Source organism: Macrosteles quadrilineatus, unplaced genomic scaffold (assembly GCF_028750875.1).
Source record: "Macrosteles quadrilineatus isolate MER2022 unplaced genomic scaffold, UCM_ALF_1.0 Scaffold_7__1_contigs__length_78375512, whole genome shotgun sequence".
Lineage (NCBI taxonomy): Eukaryota > Metazoa > Arthropoda > Insecta > Hemiptera > Cicadellidae > Macrosteles > Macrosteles quadrilineatus.
Genome location: NW_026542600.1, coordinates 46,049,399 through 46,073,722, shown reverse-complemented (window position 1 = coordinate 46,073,722; position 24,324 = coordinate 46,049,399). Strand labels below are relative to the sequence as shown.

Below are 24,324 nucleotides of genomic sequence, written 5' to 3'. Positions count from 1 at the left end.
TAAATATATATTGAGTAAAATCTCATTAACTAGTAATGTTTAAATACTTTATTACAGGATTGGCGTGGTTTCAATTTAAATATAATTCTTAATGCAGACATTATTAATTTAAATATTTGTCTTGTTTTGGATGAAGTTAAACCCCATATAGGTATTGCTTATCTAATGTTGTAAATAATTAACAAATTGTATACAGTAAGTAATACGTCTTCACTACAGAACATAGACAAACTTCTTAGTATAAAAATAATGCGGGAAAGTTTCTTACATAAGTAAAAAATTTAAATGATTTTTCCATCTTTACCAGAGGAATGAAACTGTAATCAATGACAAGTTCTACCATGCGATGATAACGGGTCTCCTGCTTTATGGACCATACCTGTTGGACAGTAGGGTGTGATATCGCTTACAAAACCGAAGGGGTGGATGCAGTAATGGCTCCGCATACTGCTAAACTGTACATGTAGTGTCGTCTAATAGTATTTAGGGGAGAAAGTAAAAATATGGTGTATTAATTAGTAAACTTAAAAATTAAAATATTATTACATACCTGCGAATCTTTTAGTCCAAGCTTTTCGGCGAGCTTCTTCCTATCTGGTTTAGAGATGTACTTCTGCAGTTGGAATCGTTTCTCCAAGCCTTTCCGCTGCAGGTCGCTGAAGACGGCACGCCGCATCATACCTCTTCGCGGCTTGCCCCTCGAGCTGTGAGCCCAGGGAAACGCCCCTGGTAGGGGAAACACTGTGGCCGTCCCCTGCACACCCAGACTGTTGTGCCCTGCCACTAACAGACATTGGGGCTTTTAATTTCTCGGCCCATTAATTATAAAAGGAAATAAGATACGTCCCGGGTTACAGAAACACGTAGAAACATACAAATGAGTTAAAATTATCATGCGATATGAAAACTACATCATTAGGGGTAGCTGAGCCATTATAAGTCTCGCCAAGTAGTGATAAGGTTACCAGTTAGATCCTGAAACTGTATCCAACTTTGATTGGGCTATCCAATCCCTAAAGGTAAAGAAACAGCAGGTCTTTTTTCAATTCAATTCAAATATTCTTTATTTATACATTTGTACATTTGTGTCTTAGTCAGTTACAAAGCTACCAAGGCATCACATTCCATTATATACACTAATCCTCCTTTAATTCAATGTAGAGAATTTGCCCCGGAACTGCAATAACAACTAATATAAATTTAAATTACCTGTCAGCAAAAAATAGTAAAAATTGTAAATCCGCGATGGTAGCTTTCAATCTAAAACCACAAACGAAGTAACTTTGTATTTTAAATGTATTGAAACCCCATTTTCTTCTTCTTCTTTCACATTCAGGTTAAAATATTTAGCAGTGTGTTTTGTCTCGACGTACCAATAGTGATAACTATAGAGGAAAACTAAATATTTACACTGTAATGGTGTAAGATTGTATTGATGATGCAAAAACATTTAATTTTTTGATCCTTTTTTCAAGTTATTGTCACTTACATAGAAACAAAAGTAAATATGATAAAACCTAATTTGGTTAACTTCAGCAAAATATAAACTTTTATAAATCGGCGGTGAAAGTAATCAAACAGAGGTTTCATATTGAATTGTTAGTGAAAGATACCCATCGGAGGACAAGTTTAATTTGAAATTAAACAAACAAAGTAACTTAATAAACAGAAAATAGTCAGCGATCGATCATAATATTAAGTAAAACGTTATTCAAAGTTTAATAACGGTCTTACAGGGGGAACCACAGCCGGCGCAGCCACTAAAGCTACTTAAATCTCCCCTCTCCCTCACACTTAAGCGATATTTTTAACGTTTATGAATTATTACTAACTTGCCTCTATGAAACAAAAGCTAATAGAGGATCTCCCCTAACTCGATGGAACTGAAATTAAACAAGGATATACAATTTCAGATCGGATGATGGTCGCTACAAGTACGAATTATGGATAACATTTCTAAACAATAAACAAACTTGCAAAAAGTTGAAACATAGTGGAACAATTCGGCATTTTACAATGTGAAATGTTTAAATTATTCAGGGAGGAATATTGTGACAGTGGGGATTTCACTATAGGCTATAGGCTACTGACAGTAGAGGGGGGATATAAGTTAATACAAATATACTGACAGTAGTGCGGGGGTATAATCTATAATTACTGTAGAGGACGTTTCCACTTAAATATGTAGAGGATGTAACACGTAACAAATTATGACATTGCCCAGATGTATGTTGAATATAATCTTAATAATGCCCTAAGAGTATTACATCTTGCTTACAAAAACCATAGCGATTGATTTAAAAGTTATTTCTAAACTAACGAGATAAAAGGCAACATAAAATACACCGATGATATTATAGAACATAAAACGAGAAACATATTACCAACTAAGTCATTATATTTACATATGCAGTGAGTAATCTTTATTTACATCCAATCGCAGCATTGGACCCTTGGTGCTTGAAACAGGAGTTCGCTATTGAATAAAGTTCAAAGCTTAGTCTACATGAAACATTCCATTATTATGCGAAGGGACCGTGCAAACACAGTTTCGTCATTGATCGTTAGGAGCTACGTAGATAATTAATAGCTATTTTTTACTAGTGGGGTAAAACTTTGAACATTTGATTAATCGGCATCTCACCTGCAAGGTAGGGTTGACGACAGTGCAGCAAGGGATGTTGTAGTCCGGTGAACCCAGCACTAGGGCGGGGGATCGGCTTGGCTATCCGGGACTCCAGGTTGTATTGGGTGGTAAACTGGGAAGTCTGGAAGAAAGGGTCTGAAACAAAACCAACTCCACGTCAATTGCAACTTCACCATTTTCTGCAATCGATTGAGTATGATTATTGGTCCTTGACTCAGTAGATTTGATTTTCTTCGATTCCACTTAATTTGTACTCCATATAGTTCATAAAGTCTTTCTTGGATTTTCAAAGGTAGTGTTAGTGTAATGTTATTGACGATTATTCAACTACTTTATTAGCTTGAAAATGAACCTTTTAGTTCAGAACCTATGTCGCCATACAACACGCATATTATTGACGGTATAGCAGGCATTCCACCTTTTTAGTTGTAAAGAACGTGGTCAAAAGGATAAACAATTTTTAACTGCAGTAGATGAAACAAACCTTGACCCAGAATTGAAGCAATTGACTTTCCCAATAGTTTTTGAACCTGAAAGAGTAGGTGCACTTATTACAACATAAACACTGGGACAGCCATATGATCGGTCCTGCGAGTGTGGAGCTGAGCTTCAAACCATGAAGCATATAATAAATTATATCACATAGTAGTGTTTTCCTCTGGAAATACATTGATGCTTTTTAATTATGATTTTACAACTACTGTACCATTGGTTTTCAGTTGTTTTTACGAAGGCAGCTGACTCATTAAGCCAGCTCACATAGGTTTAAATTCTCCAAATTTTCTAAAAGATTAACTATTCAATAAATTAAGCACTAAAACACAACCTTCTTGTTACACTTTGAAATGTATGCAAGTACATATAGAACAAGTATTTCTATTCTTTCCGTCAAATAAAAACGCGTGTAACAATAATATAAACTTATTCACAGTATTAACAATATTTCAGTTGATCAAGAACCATTTCCAACAACCACATCGCATTGTTTATTAGGGAATATAATCTCGTAGCGATGTCATAAAATAATATCCTTTGAGGGAGGGTTTAAGCGGAACCTTACGTACGAGGATAATTACTTTGACTCCCAAAAGCGCGAGACGAGGCAAAATGCTCTTGATATTAAAATAAACGTATTATACCCTACAAGGAAGACGGAGGGGGAAGTTGGGAATAAAGGGTGAGAGGCGTTAGGCGTAAGGATTGCAATTATATATTGTTGCCACCTTATGTCCTTTCAGGGCGGCACCTTCAAACCAACATTTCCTTTGTTTAAGACAACCTAGCCCTTATATCACACACCATCGCAATGCTTGTGTTTCCCGTCAGCCCTTCAGCGTACAAATAACACTTGATTACTAAAGTAGATTATGGTTTGTTCACTTTTAGTACGTTTTTATGTTTTACATAACGTGTATTGATTCAATTTCTCTAAATATATAAACTCGTAGGTTATACAGTACTACTTTACTTCATACTTTACTTCATTACTTCATACTTTACTTAATTACTTAATACTTTACTTCATTACTTCATACTTTACTTCATTACTTCATTAGCTTGGCGTCTCTAAGGAGCTCAGGCAAATTGAAGAATATAGTTCTGTTATAAAATAAATATTATTAACCTGTGTTTTGGTAGCTGAATGGAAAGTATATTGCATTCATGGTGGTGTGGTTGAAAAGATCTCTATTTTAAACCCACAAACAACTTAAAATGTATTTAAAAAGTCAAATTTCAGTTAGTAAAAAATCTGAATTTCCATGTATACAAAGATATCTATTCACATATTTACCAAAACATATTTACTAGAAGTGAAGTCTCTACATTAAAACATCCTCTATGAAGAATCAAATATAAACTCCTATGTCGTGAAACGAGGAAGATGTAATATTATACGTAAAAGATTAAACTATTCGAAGCATTTGCTGATACTGTTTCAACAAAGCTTTTCTACAACAAAAAATGCGGGTACGAGTTAAAGAATACTTTCCCAAACATTTAAGTCTCACGAAAGAAAGATTCGATACCGTAGTCCTAATCCACTACAATAACATCGTTTGCTTTTTTAGATGCAACGGCTAAAGACGATTCAATAGGCCGTATTTCCCCCCGTTTCAGCCATACCTTTTCTATTGAATGTGTTTCCTTTGCTGCCTTTTCTAGTCAACTCAAATATGTCTCCCTAAATAATCCTTCGAAAAGGACCTATACGGTCTAGCCACTTCAGTGTATGATCTATGTACTATCATATACGATATGGTGCTCGAATCTATAATATCGATCAATACTTCAAAAATTAATGCTAACATTGCATTAAAAATAAAATTAAAATTAAACACAGGAGAGATAAAATAGACATAGTAGAGGACTAGTGTTAAATAGTGTTAAAAGTGTTCATAAGTTGTATGCTTATGGAAAAGCACATTATAAAAGTAGAAAACACAACCAATAGTTAAAAACTGTTGAACACTACATCTTGTACCTTTAACCAATCATATTCTTGAGTGTGGCAGATTGCGTGAAAATATAATAATATATTTCGTTCTTACCGTCTACGCAATCAGGGGCTATACTGCACTACGGCCGTTTCGGAGATAACTCCATCTTCAGGTGAGTAGTGGTCAACGATATAAACAACTCATGGATCGCTGGCTCAGTGTTGGCCGCGCGGTCGAGCTTCCCCCACCATCTACTGGCAGAAGCCGACGCAGCCCATACATTCGCCATTATAAAACACACTTTTTATTTGCTGCTCTGTTTTTTTTTTTTTTTTTTTTTTGTAAATTTTTTTTTTTTGTTGAAATTTTTTTTGTTAGGGATAGAATATTGCTAACGCTTGTCAAACTCTTTTTACTAGTTAAACCTTTTATGTCTGTTTTGTTTCTTGCAGAAAATAGCCCATCTGAATTCTTTAAAACTATAAATTCACTAAACCCGTTTTGTAGATGTTTTTAGACAACTGATATTGCTTGATCCAAATTGTACATGGTAAAATAATAAGTGATTACAAAGGAGAAATAGAAAGTACAATATTTGTAATTGTAATTCTATTTTATTAATCGAAATATAGTACATAAACATTTAGAATAATTTTGCCAAGTTTTTGCCGCAGTGGTAACGTTATGTTTGACGTAAACGCGATATTTTTTCATTCAACGTTTAATGACAATGTATCTTACAAAATAGGTCATAAAAAAGTATGCCTATCACGTTAATGTCAAGCATAGATTTGCGGTAAAAACTGGACAAATGTAGTAGGGTTTTTAAGAGTTCAAATGTGTTATTTTCTGCAAGAAAAGAAGAGGACATAAAGTTTAGAACAGTAAAAAGTGTTTGGCATGCATTAGCAATATTTTATATCTATATATTTAAACAGAGCAGCAACTTAAAAAGGTGCGTTTTACAATGGTGAGTGTATGGGCTGCGTCGGCTACTGCCAGTAGATGGTGGGGGGAGCTAGACCGAAAACAGCGCCCGCAGTGCTACTGAGAGCGCAATCCAGTAGTTTTTACATCGTTGGTAGTGGTACACTAAACTATGGCCTCGTTACACTCAACGCGATAGTTAACTAATCATAGAAGTGAATTTTCAACAATCAACGTAAATGCCAATTTACGATGTGAATAATTAAGCAACTTGGAACCTTTAGTTTAGCCAATATTTTAACTCACATCTCTATAACATTTGCTTCGTATCTTAAAACCTAAAAATCACCATAATTTATTTGTATTCAATACCTACCGTCTATTTTCCAAGAATATTATTTTCTGTCTCTGGTTTTGACTACCATGACCCTATATAGTCCAAATATGTGTTTCTTTTTAATTTCCAACTGTGGCTGTGTTTTTTGTACCGATCTTGTTTAGATCAAGTTACTTTATCATCTGTTGACAGGATCAGATTCCAGATCCTGAAACGTCGAGAATAGTTATACATTATATTTTCTTACAGTTACTATAAAGCATAAATAATGGGTAATTGTAGGTCAACTTTTACTATGTAGTTTCATAAATAAACAATTCAAACCTTAATAAAATTGTCTCACAAACAAATCAAAAACTAAATGAAATTATTATCTCACAAATAAAAATCTAGCAAATAAAAATCTGAATGAAATTTTACAAACATAATGAATCTAAATCTGACTTTGTTGGTTAGTAATGTTTATGTTGACACGCAACAACAGGTTTATAGGTTAAGTAAGTCGTATCAATGGTCAAATGGAATGACAAATAAACACTGCACCAGCTGATCGATTTAGCAGTGTTGCCGACTTGTTTTCAAGCATAGGCCCTACTCGTATTACGTGCCTACTTTGTGTGTTGGTTGAAATTCTGGAGTGCGGCAAAGTAAACGTGCGACAAAGTAAAATGAGTGCGGCTAAGTAAGTAAATGGAGGAATTAAGTTACTTTGCGTCCTATTATCAGTGCAAGAAAGCTCGCTTGTCGGGCGACTGTATGAAAAAATGTTTACTATTCATGATGGAAATGTCTGCAAAACTTCTTCAAAACGTTTTCAGAGTTACCAATTAGACGGTTGAGTTATGAGTGTCCCTGGCCAACAGTGACTGTCACTTGGGCTTATATTGCTTTGTGTTCCCATCAGGGTCTACAGCCGCCTCGTGACAGGTGTGTTTTAGCCTGCAACACCCTCTCCACACTCCACGGCCCGGGAAAATCTTTATTTCTAAATCGCACGAAACGCTTCCACGAAATGCTTCCATTTATTTACAACCACCTAAATGGAAATGCTTAAACAATTATAGTATCCCAATCTAGTTCGAAAACATTACCTAGTAATTTTAAGTCCATACTTATTAAGTATGGACCATGGCGGATTTAACTGATTTAAAAAAATAGCTTTAGGCATTTTTATTAATTTTTCGTTAATCTATATGTTAACTATCTGAATTTATCTTAGTCTGATACGTTAAGATATCTTTTACTTAGCGCTTAAAAATAAGAGCATTTTATTTTATTTAATTTTTCATATCCCCCTGCTGTGTTTTACAAAAATCGATGTATTTTTAAGGAACGAACGGCTTTTGACACGTGGCCTGAAGCCGGTAGCCTAGATAGGGCTACAAGAATCGCTCCTTGAACTATCATTGAATACATCTTACCTAATGTATGAGGTATTTGAACAAGATGTATTACTTTTAGCGAATTTCCCTATAGGGAAGTAGCTATTACCGTAGGAGGCACGGTAAGACCTAGACCCGGGACCGATTTACTTTTTCATTTTGATGTCCCCAGAGGCCAAAAACACCATTCGTTCAAATTTTTATATATGTATATATATATAGACTTATATATATATATATATATATATATATATATACGTCCGTGAACGCGATAACTTGAGTAATTTTTGTCCGATTTTGATGAAATTTGGTTTAAAGGTGTAAAGCGGGATAAACTTGAATGAGTTCGCGAACCAGCACGATCGGACCATGGGAACGGGGCTTTACGGGGGGTTTTATGGGGTAAAAATTGGTTTTTCTCACTTTTGACCCTCAAAACACAAAATTTCCCGATTTCTCTTTAGACCTTTTTAAAGAGCTTAAAAAAACAAATAATTTAGTATATAAAAGTATTTTTGTTTGATTATTAGTAACAGAGAAAATTGAAAAAACTCTAAATTTAAAATTCCCATGTTATTGTTATGGAGAATATTGTCAAATGTTGTAGTTTGCTTGTTTATGGATATATTTCGATCAAACTTGGCAAATTTATTTATTTTGTACTAAGCTATCAATATTTTACTCAAAAACACACTTTATTAGTTTCCTTGTAGCAGCAAACCTAGGTACTCGTTAAACCTAATGTTATTAAAATATATTTAACTGAAAATCAATTCGGACAAATGGAAATTCGCTTAGTCGGCAGGTTTGCTGCGGCGGGGGTATTTCAATTAAAGTTGATAATTATCGTATACTTAAGCATACCTTATAATATATAGTTTAGTATGTCATTGTTTTAGGTTAAAAACCATTGAAGCAAGGTTGCGAACGGGATTAAAAATCAATTTACGATATTTTTCATAGAATATGCTTATATCCATATCTGACGGTAGTTTTGTTCAATTCAATTCATTGTGTACGTAGTACATGTAAGAATATTGCTACATTGAATTTAGGCATACATTGGGTGAATATAAGCCACAAGATATGGTTGTGACAATCAGGTAATACCTTTATATAAGTAATCATGAAGACCAGTTTCATATCGGCTATGCTATGTTCTAATTTAAAGGATTTACTATATTTGCATTTACTCAGTGTTTTTTTAATGTGGCTCAATATAAATTAAAACCCTAGGATTGGAGCATGTGGATACTATTAAATGACCCAAGAATTGCGACTTCGCAATCATCTACTTCCTTTTAACTACTTTCCTTGTTCACGTTCACATACTAACTTCTGAATCAAGAACATTCTAATCAGTATGTTTACATACTGGTGCTATAATAGGGATTTACATTCAAACTGTATACATTTGACGGTAAATATGTATATATAAAATATATTAAACTGGCTATTGGTTTCGAAAGCCGCTGTAACATCTTATATTTATGTCACCCCTACTTTATGATAGTGACGAAATCTATTTGAAGAATCTACCCAAGAAACCTTACTTGGGTGCTCTAGTGACGACAAATTTGCAGCAGCATCCCAAAGTAACGTTTAAATGATAGTTGCCAGTTTACCACTAAAGCTTTTATTGGGGTGCGAGTGTTTAACTGATAGTTTAACAGCTTGGGGCCATTTCCGACGAGTCAAACGGCAGGTCCGCCCTTCTGAAATAATGATTTAACGGCCGCCGCTTGGCACGAAGGCAGAGGCGTTTTTGATGACAGCGTTAACTGGCGGACAGTGTTATGAGTTTATTGATTGTGCTGAGGTGTGTGTCCAGTAAGGGGGTTGAGGAGGGGGGTGCCAAGTGCAAGCGCTAAGTGGGCTGCCAGCTGACGCTTGGGGGACTCTTGAGAGGGGGGGCCTGACTTATCCTGCAAAACATACAGAGCTATACGAAACTGCAAACAAACGTAACGTGGGGGTGTTGACTATTTCCTCAGGCGGTTACCACCACTCTTGTGACAAATGTAAACCTTTAGGAGGAGGTTGGTGGTTAATAATATAAAGCTAAGAGCTTAGACATCAGGAATGTCAAGTAGTAGTTGTTGAAGTTTCAAACCAGTAACAGAATGTTGGTGATGATTCTAAAACATAAATTAGTATAGAATTTGAGAAAAATAAAATAAGGTCAACTACCTTTTTGTCTTCAGTCGTTTAAGGACCAATTGATTGCTAGTTTTGGGTCAAATCTACTCATTATCAAATCTTACATAAATCAATTATAGTATTTAGGTCCAACGCATTCATCATTACAAATAAATCGACACAATTGTTAAAACAAAAGTATTAAGATTTGTAAATTTGTAACTCTAGGTCCGATAATAAAAATATTTATATGACAATTTTAGAACACAATGAAAATGCCACAAAACACCAGGAAAACAGTACATCGGGAGGATTAAAAGACAAAACTAATAATCCATAGACTCATCCAAAAAATAAAACGGAAATGTACGTTGGCCTTTTTTATATTACAAATTCTTAGTCTTGGTCGCAAGAACAATTTAAATGTGAAAGTTTTATTATTTTTAATAAATTTACATTGTATGCACTTTATTTTATAAATCATGTAAGTATAGTACCGAAAATAAGCAAGAAAGGGACATAATTTTTGCTCGCTGAGTTTTTAAAACTGCTCTTACAACTATGGTGTACAATCGTTTAGTACATATAAGCTTAGATCTAGGAGCAAGAGCTAATAATAAACTCAAAACTAAATTATTTTTAAATCGAATAGTCACATTTTAACAAAACAGAAAACTTCCTAGGCCTTCAGTTTCCTTCACAAATGTTTGATATCTCTGACAACTTGACATTTTGTCAATAGCTTTTGAGTTGTTCATTTGTAAGTTTTGGCATTATTTGTTATTGTTTCTATCGTGAATTCAATAGTTTTGCATCTTCGAATCTTTTCTATAATAATAAAGCTATAAGCACGTTGTGTTTTCCTGTAAATTTACCGTCCAAAGCTCGAGTATTCTACTGATACTAGAAAAAAAGTTAGTAAAGACCGTTGTAAATATAAACTATTGCATGAAAATGTCAGTCCTCTGAGGATTTGTTGTTCTAGGACGCTAGGCAAGAGCCCGAGATTGTTTTCACGTTACTTCAGGCTAGAACTAGGGGTTGCGGCATTATAACTTAGATAAAATCCATTGGTGATTTGGTGGCATGACACAAACAAAACTTTAACAACCATACGAATATTATAATACCCCCGCCACAGCAAACCTGCCGACTAAGCGAATTTCCATTTGCCTGAATTGATTTTCAATTGAATGTATTTAATTAACATTAGGTTTTATGAGTACCTAGGCTTGGTGCTAAAGGGAGGGTAAAAAAGTGTGTTTTTAGTAAAATATGAATAACTTTGTATAAAATAAATAAATTTACCAAGTTTGATCAAAATATATCCATAAACAAGCAAACTACAACATTTTACAATATTCTCCATAAGAATAACATGGGAATTTTAAAATAACATTTTTTTGAATTTTCTCCGTAACCAATAATTGTACAAAAACACTTTGATATACTAAATTATTTCTTTTTTTAAGCTCTTTAAAAAGGTCTGGAGAGAAATTGGGAAATTTTGTGTTTAGATGGTAAAAAATTAGAAAAACCAATTTTTACCCCTTAAAACCCCCCGTAAAACCCTGTTCCCATGGTCCGATCATGCTGGTTCGCGAACTCATTCAAGTTTATCCCGCCTTACACCTTCAAACCAAATTTCATCAAAATCGGAAAAAAATTACTCAAGTTATTGTGTTCACGGACACATATATATATATAAATCTATATATATATATATATATATATATATATATATATACATATATAAACATTTGAACGAATGGTGTTTTTGGCCTCTGGGGACATCAAAATGAAAAAGTAAATCGGTCCCGGGCCTAGGTCTTACCATGCCACCTACGGTAATAGCTACTTCCCTATAGGGAAATTCGCTAAAACGAACAAACCTGTCACATACATCTTTTACAATGTATGTACTTTTTACATAAAAAAACACTGCTTCAGTCGAAAGCTTGAAGTGCCTATTGTTAAGTCGAAAAGCCTTTTGAGTTATTGACGAGGGTAAATCAAAATTACATTTTTAGTTAAGGATGTACAACGCATGTATTTTAATTATAAGTTGCTTTTTCAAACAATGGTTATACGACGAACAAAGAGCTAAAGAATAAAATTTGATTTCTTGATAATATCATCAATGTAGATTCCGAAAATTTGAATACAACCCATATCTCGCTGGAAAATACAAACCCTTTTAAAGAGATATGATAAAGGTAAAATACCCCCGCCGCAGCAAACCTTCAGACTAAGCGATTTTCCATTTGCCTAAATGGATTTACACTAAAATGTCTCCTTAAAAATATCACATTTCTTCCCTATTTAAATACAATTAGTTGAACGAGTACTTAGGTTTGCTGCAACAGTTAGGGTAAAAGTGTTTTTTTTGTTGTAAAATGTTAATAGTTTAGTAAAAAATTAATGTAGTTTCCAAATTTGATCAAAATATGTTCATAAACAAGCAAACTACAACAATGGCTTATTCGCCTTAAGAATAAATAACATGGGAATTTTAAATTTACAATTTTTTGGAATTTTCTCCGTAACCATTAGGCGTATAATAACGCTTCAATATACTTAGTTATTTGAATTTTTAAGCTCTACAAAATGGTTTGGAAAGAAATTGTGAAATTTCGTGTTTTCTGGGTCAAAGATGGGAAACAACCTATTTTTACCCCATAAACTGATCATGCTGGTTCGCGAACTCGTTCGAATTAATGTAGGTTTACACGTTTGTATCATATTTCATCAAAATCGAATGATTCTCGAGTTATCGTGCTAACGGATATATATATATATATATATATATATATATATATATATATATATATATATATATATATATATATATATATATGAATTTGAACGGATGTTGTTTTTGGCCTCTAGGGACCTCAAAACGAAGAACTAAATCGGTCCCGGGTCCAGGTCTTACCATGAGTACTACGGTAATAGCTTATTCCCTATATGGGAAATTCGCTGAAATCGTTTTACACTAAACTGTTTTGACGTTATTTATGCTATCTTTAAGAACTTTTGTAAAATGATTTTTTAGCTCGATAGCTATGTTTTACTGAAAAAAATCCGTATTTAAGTACAAAATTTTAAAGACCTGCCAATTGCGGTTACGAGAGCACTCCATTAATGAAGATCTCCGTGGAGCTTAAGCAAGCAAGTTCACATTTGAGACTAACGTTGTGTTCCTTATTTCATCCACTAAATTCTAGCCGGTCAGTATTTGAAAAAGTAGTCAAAGAAAATTTACCCTTACACCCAGAAAAATTGCGTAGTGAGATTAGATCCCTGTGGTTTTAGTCGTCATCTACAATTGTAGCCCATCGCTAGTTTACAGACGTGAATAAATTAATGTGTTTGGACGTAGGAAATGTGTGCAAGGGGTAAAGGGAGTTTGGAGGTGGTCTTTAACATGCACGATGTTTATTATGGTGCAGGACGACCTTTGCCAGTCTCGTGATTTAATCTAAGGGCATTTTAAATGGATATATAATATGAATAATAAGGAAAAGGCAAATTGCCACACTTAATGCCTACCCTCTGACATAGTCTAAATGTCACCACAGTTATCAAGGATTATAAAGGTAATTTTAGTATCAAATAGTGAATTATAACCCGCGGCTTGGCCAGGTTGACGGGGAGAAACGGGAAACTCAAACTTCTAATTTATTTCTAAAAAATTTACATTTCCCAGCATCTTAACATTTCCTTCTAATTGATATGACGCTACAGAAAATAGTATTTTTTATTTTCACTACGGTGTTAGTGTTTTAGAAGTTATTTTAAGGCATTTGAACACTTATGGGTGTCACGAGTTTATATAAAGAAATATTTCCTATCTCGTTTCGTTTAATGTCTGTTTATCCGTGTGTATTTTTTTATAAAAACATTCATAACACCTTGACAGTAGCGTTTTGAGCTGTAGCTGTAGCGGTAACGTTGAAATTCAGCAAAAATGATCATTTTAATGACCACTATCGTTCAAATCAAATTATCATATGAGAATGTTAATGTTAATTTTAATGATCTCTTATCTCAATGTATGAATCACTACATAGCTACTATAACAATTGGTAAGTGATATAAATTAAAGTTAGTATAACTCCTAAAATAGCGAAGTTTAAGGCATTTTACTAAGTCATGAACAATTATGTGTTTCAAAATTGTAATACCATATAAATATTGTCATATGTTTATAAATGGTAAAGAGAATGAGGGATTTTCCATTCCCGTTTCTCCCTGAACGTTTCCAAACTGAATTCCAATACCTGAGGAATCCGATGTGGCTATTTAATTTTTTGTCTCCCAATTAATTGGAAACAACCTTCTTGCTACCTAATTAATCCTACCTAATTGCTTTTGATTTTTGACTATGGATTATAATTAGAAAAACCGTCTCTTCATAGAAAATCTCTTCAGTAAATTTAACTTTGTGAATAAAAAAGAGACTACGCCTTAAAGAGGTAAGTGTAGCATTGATATCCGTCTGGTTAGATAAAAGGCACCATTCAAAATTACGGTCAAAATGACACAACTAAAGTAAAGAAAGTCACAAACTACTAACTCCTTATCCCATATAGTCGGTTATTAAATAATTACTTTCAACTTCAAACTAATTATAAACCTGAATTTTTTTAGGTTTCTAGAACAAATTTGCAATATTTTAATGCTATTTTAATAATTTAATCTTGATACACACTTGTGTTTATGTCTCATGTGTGGATTTTAAAAGCTTATAAATAATTTTATTCAAACTGGTTTTACGGAGGAAGAGGTTTCGGTTCGATGACTCGGCAGCGTTTAGTCACCCTATACCCGGCCATTCATTATATGTTAAGTGGCCGATGAAATTTCAACTAAAAAGATATTTGTCAAAAAAGACAATCAAGCGGGACCGCGTAGCAAAACATCGGGGAAGGGGTCCTAACGATGCGCAGACGCACCTGGTCCTTTGTGCGAACACGGGTTACAACAACATAGCCCCCTAAACTAGATTAATATTTATTGGTGGCTGAACATCGTTTGAAAATAGTGCTATTAGGCGATGGAGGGCACAATAGTGAGGAGTGCACGCTCGATTTCTTCGTGTGGGGTTTGGGGAGAGCCTACGAAGCCTTTAGCCCACAATCGGAGCCAAAAACTCACAAGTCGGCTCACTTTAGCTCATTTAAAATGTGGGTTACGGTGCTTGAGCGCCCTTCAAGGAATTCATCTGCATTCGAGGTGTCTTGAGTATCAGGATGGAACCTGGTTTGCAACACACGGCAGGATCTCACAACATCGCAATTACTTGAACACGTCGCGTTCTTTTTAATCGTTATTTCTTTGCGTTGTTGAATATAACCATCCTAATTTTGGCCAAACTTATCTAGTTAAAAGAGACGCTCATGTTGTACCAGCGTGTCAAGTTTAATTTAAATACCTCGGACAATATCATGAGCTTTATTGATATAATATAGCATATTTCACATTTTCTTATCATAAATTAGTAATTCTTACATTAGATTTCCTAGTGTTTAGAGTAGGTAAAAGGTTCGTTTTTTCTGATTGACCTTAGGTATGTGTAAAATCTTAATGTTTATTTTTCATATACTCAATATATCATTATGAAATTTTGTTTAAGAACACCATACAGCATATTTTATTCAATTTGTGTTATTAATCTGTCAGAATTGGGATTTGTGCACATTAACATCTGTCTTCACCATTTAATCTACATGGGAAATACAATCATTTAGATTATGCGTAATAACCCTTTGCATTAGGTTCGTGTGAAATATAATGTGTGATATAAAGTCATAAGCAATGAGGCTTGCTTTTTGTGAGTTCTATCACAGAATATAGAACCTAACCTTTAGGTTCTATATTCTGTGGTTCTATGCATTGGCGGCCACGGGAGCAGACTCATACCTACGGCTCTAATCTAATCTAATCAAACATATCCTAATTTAGCCAGTAGTTGTTGGGAATTCTGAAACACGGCTGAATCAATATTGGACATTTTGTTTGGACAAACGACCCGCGAAAACCTAAAAAATGCTTGTACATATATTAATTTTATGTTAAAAAAATATAAATTGTCCATATTTTACATAAGGTGTATATTGTGTAAATCATGGACATACACAAGGCCATTAGTAATACAAGTTTGACCTATTCTTTAAAATATTGTTATGGTGGCCAGATGTTTTCAGGTTATATTACATCAGTGGTTAGTACATCATTGGACATTTTTGAAACTTTTTATGAACATACATTTTTGGAACTTATTTCAAGATAGTTCGTGATACTCTTCTATAATAAAATATTTACAAGATCAATAATAATTGATAGTTTCCTTAACATGGCAAAAACGTGGCATAATAAGAATATTTAAGACTTTGTAAACCATGAAAGTGGATTGTGCAAGTAGTGGGCGTAAAAGACAAAAATCATATTGTTTCTGTAAGAGTGATTTTAAATCCCCATCCTGCGTTTCATTGCCCTTATATATTTAATTTAAAAAGAGGCGCTGTGCAAAATAGAAAATTCACTTAAATTTTCATAAACATTATTATGTCACATATATGGAGTAAATTATTGTTTTTAAGTACACCTAATTTATTACATACAAAAATTGTCCAATTCATCAATATATCCTTTTAGCCTACATGTAATTCCTACACAGAAACAGGTACTTTTCCATCCATATTGATAGGCTGGAAAGTCGCCCTTTACCGTGCCTAAACACGTGTACTGCACGGTAAAAACTTTGTACCGTGCACTTAGTCAGCTAATGAAATAAACAACTAACTGCAACGGCCTATTTTATTTTCTGAAATATAGAAATGTTTTATTTTATGTTATGTCCTAAATAAATTGCGTTGTGCGTTTACAATGTACTAATTATTCTGTGTATTTACGACACACTACACTGTTTTAACGAACAATTCCTACGCAAGGATTTATTACAGAAAACAGCTGTTTGCCTCCAGCTTAATCAAATGGGGATTCATTACGTATTCTGTACTGTAATGAGTTTTCACCGGACACCAACCACCTGATTTTATGTCACAATGAGTGATTATAAAGGAAAACATTACCCCTCTTTGAGGTTATAAGTAGTAATTGTTGGTCCTTTAGTCATTGGGAATATATAAGTATCCGTACAGATTTTTTATGGTTAAGTTAGCTTACAGTAGTATGGCGTAAAATATCGTACGTCACTCGTCCAAAATGTGTTTACCGGACTCGTATGGTGATCCGGCACTCGACTTTGTCTCGCACGGGAACGACCACACTCATCCGGTAAACACCTATTTTCAGGACCAGTAACGTAATATACTATTTCGTCACACCACGCCGAAACTAACTATTTTCGATAACAGCTTATATCAAAGAAAGTAGTTATTTCCTAAGGTTTAATTAAGAGCGAGGGAAAACCGATCAGCTGATTTTCCCTCACTCTAAATTTACTTTTCCTCGCTCTCGATTAGTTCTCCATTTTATCCACACGCGCGCTATTGTTTTGTTACGGTTTGTTTTAATGATTTAAATCAGCTGTTTTCATTGTTGCCCAATCCAAATGTATATAGAAACAGGATTTATTTTGTTTGGTCAAAATCCGTTACGTGTCCACAACTATATTTTTTCCAGTTACACCTCTATAACTTATTAAAACCTATTATAGGCAATAAATAATGAAAAATACAATATTTAGAAACTGCAAATTTTAATCTGTTCGAGAAGTTTGGTTGGTTAGGTTAGATGACACTGTTCTCACTTAACCTAACCCAACCAAACTTCTCAAATAGCTTAAAATTCGGTTTTTGCCTATGTGTTTTAGCATGCGTGTTTTAAATTGCTCAAAGAATGTCTAACATTTCTGATAATTTGTTGAAAATAACTTCAGAGGTAACTAATTACCTTCCACCAGAGAAATCTCAAGAAAGGTATGAAGAGGAATACAGAAAGTTTCGAAAGTAAAATGTTAGGCCTGAGTCAATTTAAGTAAGTGACGAAGTAATTATTAATAAAAAAATCTATGATCATGAAACCATATATGCACGATGTGAAGTGTATTTTCAATGATAAAGTGTTGTCTAAAATTATTTTAATACTTCTGAGGTATGTTATTGTATATGTGTCTATTTTTCTTCGTGATGAAAAGTCTAGTTCATAGCTCGTACTGAAAGCGATTTTCCTGCTCCTGCACTATTATTACCGTCCTCGGCTTCGCCTCGTACGTGAAAATAACGCTCACATGCTCTGCTTCGCCTCGTGACACTTAAGCGCGCCCCGGAAAATGCCACTTACGGTCCTAGTAATGAAATATACTATTTCGTCAATCAATTTCTTACATCGGTAAAATTTAGAGTTACTGTAAAACCCTAAATTATTAATTAATTTATGATTTAAAAAAAATAGTAATTACATGCATGTCATCTAAAAAATAATTATATTCTCACAAATCAGTAAAGTACGCGCTTTTTCAAGAATATTTCTCGAAATATGCAGCTGGTGCAGTGTTTTTCATTTCGTTCAGCGGTTGGATTTGACCTAACCTAAAACGTTTTGTAGTGTTTGGAAGACTAATTATTTCTATGCTTCCTAGTAACTGTAAGGAAAATATAATGTGCAACGCGAGCGCTAAGTTCCACTTCGCACACTAGTTACACAAATAATATTTTATTATAACATAAACCTCCCTAGTCTAAACATAGAAAAACACAATTTCAACGTTTAAACACAAATACCATGCATTACTACTAAAAACAATAAAACTCGCGCTTCTACGATGTTTCGTAAGGTAAAAGCTTATTATTGCACGCACCATCGAAATAAAAGCGTAGACTTTTCGGTGATGGTGATGGACATTTTGCATTACGATTATCAACATCAACAACGTTTTTGTGTTGTTTTGGGATCTGGAATCTTTTTTTCAAATTTTCCCTCATACTACAAAGTACACATATATAACAGACAGAGTCAAGGCTGGAAATCCACAGACAACTCCCATACAGGGAATGTGTGAATATGCTTTGAATGAGCTTGTGTGCTTATCTTGTTAACACGACAATTTGAGCGAAAATGATAGCATTTCAATGAAATTTTGTGCAAACGTGTAAACCTACATTTCTTCGAACATATTCGCCAACCAGCATGATTCCTCAATGGGAACGGGGTTTTATAGGGTAAAAGTTAGTTTCCTCCTTTTTGATTTCAACCGTTTTTACCCTCAAAGTGGAATTTGGCAAATTTTTTCCAAACCAATTTGTAGAGTTTACAAACAAATAATGATATATATGGCACCGTAATTGTACGTCCAATGGTCACGGAAAATTATGAGAAAATTAAATGCACGATTGTCATGTAAATATTATGGAGAATAAGAAACCTGGTGTGATTTGCTTGTTTAAGGATTATATTTAGATCAAATTTGAAAAATTTGTTTATTTAATATTAAGCTTTCACATTCCATCAAATTGCTTATTATTATTACCTTCTCTGTAGCAGAAAACCTAAGCACTCATTAAACTTTGATTTTATCAATTTTACCTCTGACTGATTTATTATACCTTATCTAAATCTTACAATTTTACATTAGTAAAAATCTAATCAGGCAAATTGAAATCTGCTGGTTTGCAGGTTTGCTCCCGCGGAGTATATAATTCTTGATCAAATTCATTCGTAGACAAACTGTGAACTCTGACCTTACTATTTAATGTACTGTGCTTGTTATGTTGCCCCATGACGTAGGGTTCGTTGGAGGTAAAATTCGCCCAGGGCTATTACACCACTTTGATGATATAGGGAAAAGAGGTTGAAAGTTGCGCTCTTTCACTGTATGAAGAGTGTTGGAATGTCGTTTGACAACACAGCAACACACCACCGAGAGCAGATACGTGTTTGCGACATTTGTAACACGTACTCGACACGACACGTCCACGCAGATGTGTGTGTGTTTGTGTGCGTACAGCCTAAATGATGTGTCACCACAATACACGACCCCCGTCCCGCCCCTCGGTATCACATCAACCCCTCTACACAATTTCCACTTCCGTTTGCACGTGTATATGTCTGTCCGACTCTTCTGTTCCATAATTATTCGTTTTACGAAAGAATTTGTTTACAGTGAAATACTGTATCCGGGGCTCATGAGGTGTTGGATAGGTAATCTAATTCAATTGGTTGATTTCGAAGTGTTAGTGGGAAAATAATAAATGACAAACCCCCCCCCCTCCGCTCATTATTAGCTTCCGGTTTGTGATATCGCTCCATCTGAGATTACATAGAAGCTCTATTAGATGGGTATCTTAGGCCTAAATTTTATCCACCCCAAAGCTCTAACTACAACTATCTGCCCCGGGAGATAGGTCAATTGAGATACCGAAAACAACTACTGTTTATTAAGTAATTATAACTAACTTTCCACCGTGTTTTTTTTTTAATGATATATGGGGCCCTAGATAAGACTGGAAAATCTTGCTAAAGGCAAAGGTGGGCAGCAGTGGACAGGTAATAACGGTCCAATGCAGATGCGGAGGAAACTATATTCAATTATTGTTGTAGTAGTTCTCAGGAGGATTTACTTGGGCTGCTCAACGCAGACAAGGCAGGACACGTTTTTACACTTTTAATAACCCAGCGGGTTGTATTTTGCTCAGATAAAGATTTTTACAATTATAATTTATTTCTTTATTGTTTGTTAGATCATAGATTAACCAACTTTTCTTAAACAATTAATTATCTATAGAATAGTGGGTGGTCCACCATGTCAGTCGGAATTACTACGTTAGCCGACCGAGAAAGCTACAAGAGATATTTTAAGTTGTAGTGGCAGAAGAGTTTAATTGAAAATTTTCGTTCTCGATCTCAGATCTCAGATCTTTAAATAACCCATTTAAATAACCCAATGACAATAATAGTTAAACGTAGACCATACTTTAATAACAATTAATTAATTAAATGGCTTCTATAATTAAAAGTCGTGAGTCATATCGGTAGATGAAATTTGTATTCAATATTGACCGTGTATAAGTTGAATGAATTGAATGTTTCTGTTAGTGCCTTGTTTCCGATCTGCCACTGTTGGGCTTCAAATGGTCTATAACCACTTTCATCACTCAAACCTGATCTGATAGCTTAAGTTTTATCTTTTAGCTATTTTCTTATCATTTTAATTGACTAATCAAGATTTTTAATGGCTTAAATCTGTTTGCAATGAGCCAATCAATTTTATTTGTAGTGCCCACAGGAATAGATCAATCAATTAATTGATAGTTCGATAAATTAAAATATATTTTGTACCATTCCGTTTTACTACATTTGGATTTATTTAAAATGAGCCAAAGATACAGTATAAAATCTAGAAATGTTGGGTATAGTAGTGTTATAATATAGGCAACTTAATCAGTTATTTAACATCAATTATTTACACATGCTGATTAGAACCCATATTACCAAACCAGAAACTTAAAATTGCACTCTAGTTGTTAAACTGCATGGATAAAAAGTCCGTATACAATTACAGCAGTTTGTAACACTGAAGTTAGCGAGTGTAAACCACTAATAGTGGTGTAGCTAACGTGGTTTTTCACGTAATTGTGTCATTTTTAACCAATCTAGATTTAAAAGTATAATTCACAATACAAATACCTAAAACGATATAGCTGTTGTAGCGTCTCGGGTGACTTTGACTGTAACAGGGCTTCACAGTTTTCAGGACTGTCTATAGGAATCTAAGGTTCCTATATAAGATACTATTGACGTGTAACTTAAAGAACAGGCGGAAATAAAAGCCTGATCCTCTATACCCGTTCACAAGGTGTGAAAGTATAAAATGATATATTGATTTTAGTTTTTGTATCGGTATCGTTCTAGTCAACTAAAAGATGTCTATAGCTTGTTAAAACGGCTGGCTATTTACACATGTTAAGTGTATGTTTTACATAACGTTGATAACGGCAATACAACGATGATGATACTAGCATAGATAAAGCATATTCCATATATTACTCTAGCAAAATAATAGCGCATCAAACGATTCCGTCCTATGAGACAGTCTAATACAAATATAAAGTTTAAGTGCCATTCTTTGTGCTAATTTTGTTCTACCATTTAGGAACTCAACTGATAACTTATTGATACATTCTGTTAGCATCTAAAGTAGTTGGTACTCACTGGTAACTGGTGGTGTCTTGCCTGGCTCTGGTCCAAGGATCGCGTTCACACTAAACTTTAGCACTGGAGCACTCGGTTCTTTCTCAGTCTGACAGTCCTGAGCTCGCCTACTGTTCGGCTTCAGCACTACTACGTTTTGTTTGTAATCGCTGTACAGTTCACTAAACCTACTAGAAGTCCGCTGGTCGTATTCGTGTCTGAACACTCCCTCCGCATAGCTCTTGAACACGTCCGAGTGGTAGAAATGACGGAACGTGTCCGAGGGGTAGTTGGGTGCAGGAGTTACCACCGGAGACTTGGCTGACTCCATCGTACCTGGGTCTTCGCCCCGTATCTGGACTGCCTCCGCTGATTCCTCTAAGAAACGGTGACTAGGTGGTGAACTGTTTTCAAAATCTGGAATAGAAAAGGTTATAAAAGTATTTTACAAATGTGATTCTATTTAATTGAAAATTAAATATTTGTTCTACACAATTAAACAGTCATTTTATAGCATGTAAGTGTATAAACAACGATGAGCGACCAACGTTTTGAATGAATCTACGGAACACCCAAGCGTAGGATTTCGTGTCGTACTTTTGATTATAAAAACTATTGAGAGAACATTCTAGAGCTTAAGTAATTCTATAAGCTCTAGAATGTTCTCCAATAGTATTTTGACTTTGTAACCAGGAATAGAATGATTTGAAAAACAGGTGGAATATCCGGTCCGTTCAGATAATATTCCTGTTGCATGGGCATTTCAAATTTAAGGTAATCAAACATATGCAGGGTTTGGTAGTAGTTTTTGTTGGTTTTGTATCCTTGTGCTTACCTAAGTCAGTGGCATTTTTTAGTCAATCTAATCGCTTTTCAAGGGAAAACCGTCCAAACCCATTAGATTTTTGTGGATATACCGGGAATCAAACCAGTCCATCCCGTACCTAAGTCCAAGAACCACTAGGCTATCAACACACCCAAATCAGAATTGGACTCTGATGACGATGCAAATACTGGCACAATTTGACTTTGATGATGGTAGATGATGCAATTTGACCTTATTAACTCACAAACTAAACAACAAAGAAAAAATAAAATAATAGAGGAAACTGTATATTCTTTTTATATTATTTTGCTTTAATCTATTTTGTGACACCAATTACAATCAGCAAAGGGTTGATTACCGTCACTATTTATGATAATTACCCCTCTTGGGAGACCATCTGTCATTGGGTTCATGACAGTTGTCTGTCCTTGATTCGGTGTCATGGGCGACTTCCAAGCGCGCTTTCAAACGACCCGAGTCTCCAGAATGGTCTTGATCGGAGGAGTCTCCTAGTCCAGGAGACAATCCTTCCGACTTGTGGACGCGGTAGTCCGTGGGACAAGGGGATCCGGAGCTCTCGTAGTCCGGACTGGGGCTAGCCGGGCCCGGCGGAGAGTTCGGGGTTCTCCTCTCGTTCAGTAGGTTGTCCATGAGGAATGCCGAGGATGCTGTGAACAACGGAGAACCCTTGGCCGCAAACAGCTGCCTGGAGTATCCGTGTAGCGGCGATGGTACCAGTACGTTGGGGAACATGTCGTCTGTCGTTCAAGTCATCCCCCTGAAACATTGCAACAACGTTACGCAACGTATAGAAAACATATATCCATTTTTACACCAATTTTTAATGGCGGGGATGATAATCATCTCGAAATCTGTGGAAAGATGTTAAGGTACTTTTATGACGGAATGATACGACTTATTTTTCAGGCTACTATTTAACTTCTTATAAACCATTCTGCTATATAAAAAGCTGTGATCTTGTGGATCGGGCATTTCCAAGGAACGAAAGGTACAAGTTAGCTTATCGTTGTAAATTCGTTGACCAAATCTGGTTTTTAGTCAAACTCAGTCCCGAGGGTGAGCAAATCGAGTGACCGCTTATATGGCGCAGATTCTTTGCGTTGAATAAACTATTATTGGTATGGCTACAATGATAAACTATACAATATTTAATAGTAAAATGAAAAACTAATATCGTAGCAAAACGAAGTTAATAAATTAAATCTGCGATAAATGGAATGTTTACAATGGTAAAGCGCAACTTTTACCTCCCCAGGTACTGAGGGGTGCCTTTTAAAATTATTGATGAGCTAGTATACTTTTTAAAATATAGTATACTTTACTATGTCTCTTCTACTGAGCAAACCTAAAAAGATACCCAAGAGAAAATGTTGCTGGATACCCGATTAAAATTCGTTACAACATGCACTGTTTAACTGACTTGGTTAAGCCTACATTAGCCTCATGTATTA

At 34.8% G+C, this 24,324-nt stretch overlaps 1 protein-coding gene across 1 annotated transcript in view; it reads right to left on the bottom strand.

The window, feature by feature from the left end:
• LOC128998949 (homeobox protein Hox-B3-like) overlaps window positions 1–23,605 on the bottom strand; it is a 42,655-nt gene extending 19,050 nt beyond the window's left edge. The window contains exons 1-4 of the mRNA XM_054425305.1: window positions 23,233–23,605; window positions 22,048–22,443; window positions 2,645–2,782; window positions 551–777 (exon numbers count right to left, since the gene is read on the bottom strand). Of these exons, the coding sequence (XP_054281280.1) occupies window positions 551–777; window positions 2,645–2,782; window positions 22,048–22,443; window positions 23,233–23,605 (1,134 nt within the window). The remainder of the gene's footprint in view (window positions 1–550; window positions 778–2,644; window positions 2,783–22,047; window positions 22,444–23,232) is intronic.
• Between the last annotated feature and the right edge of the window lie 719 nt (window positions 23,606–24,324).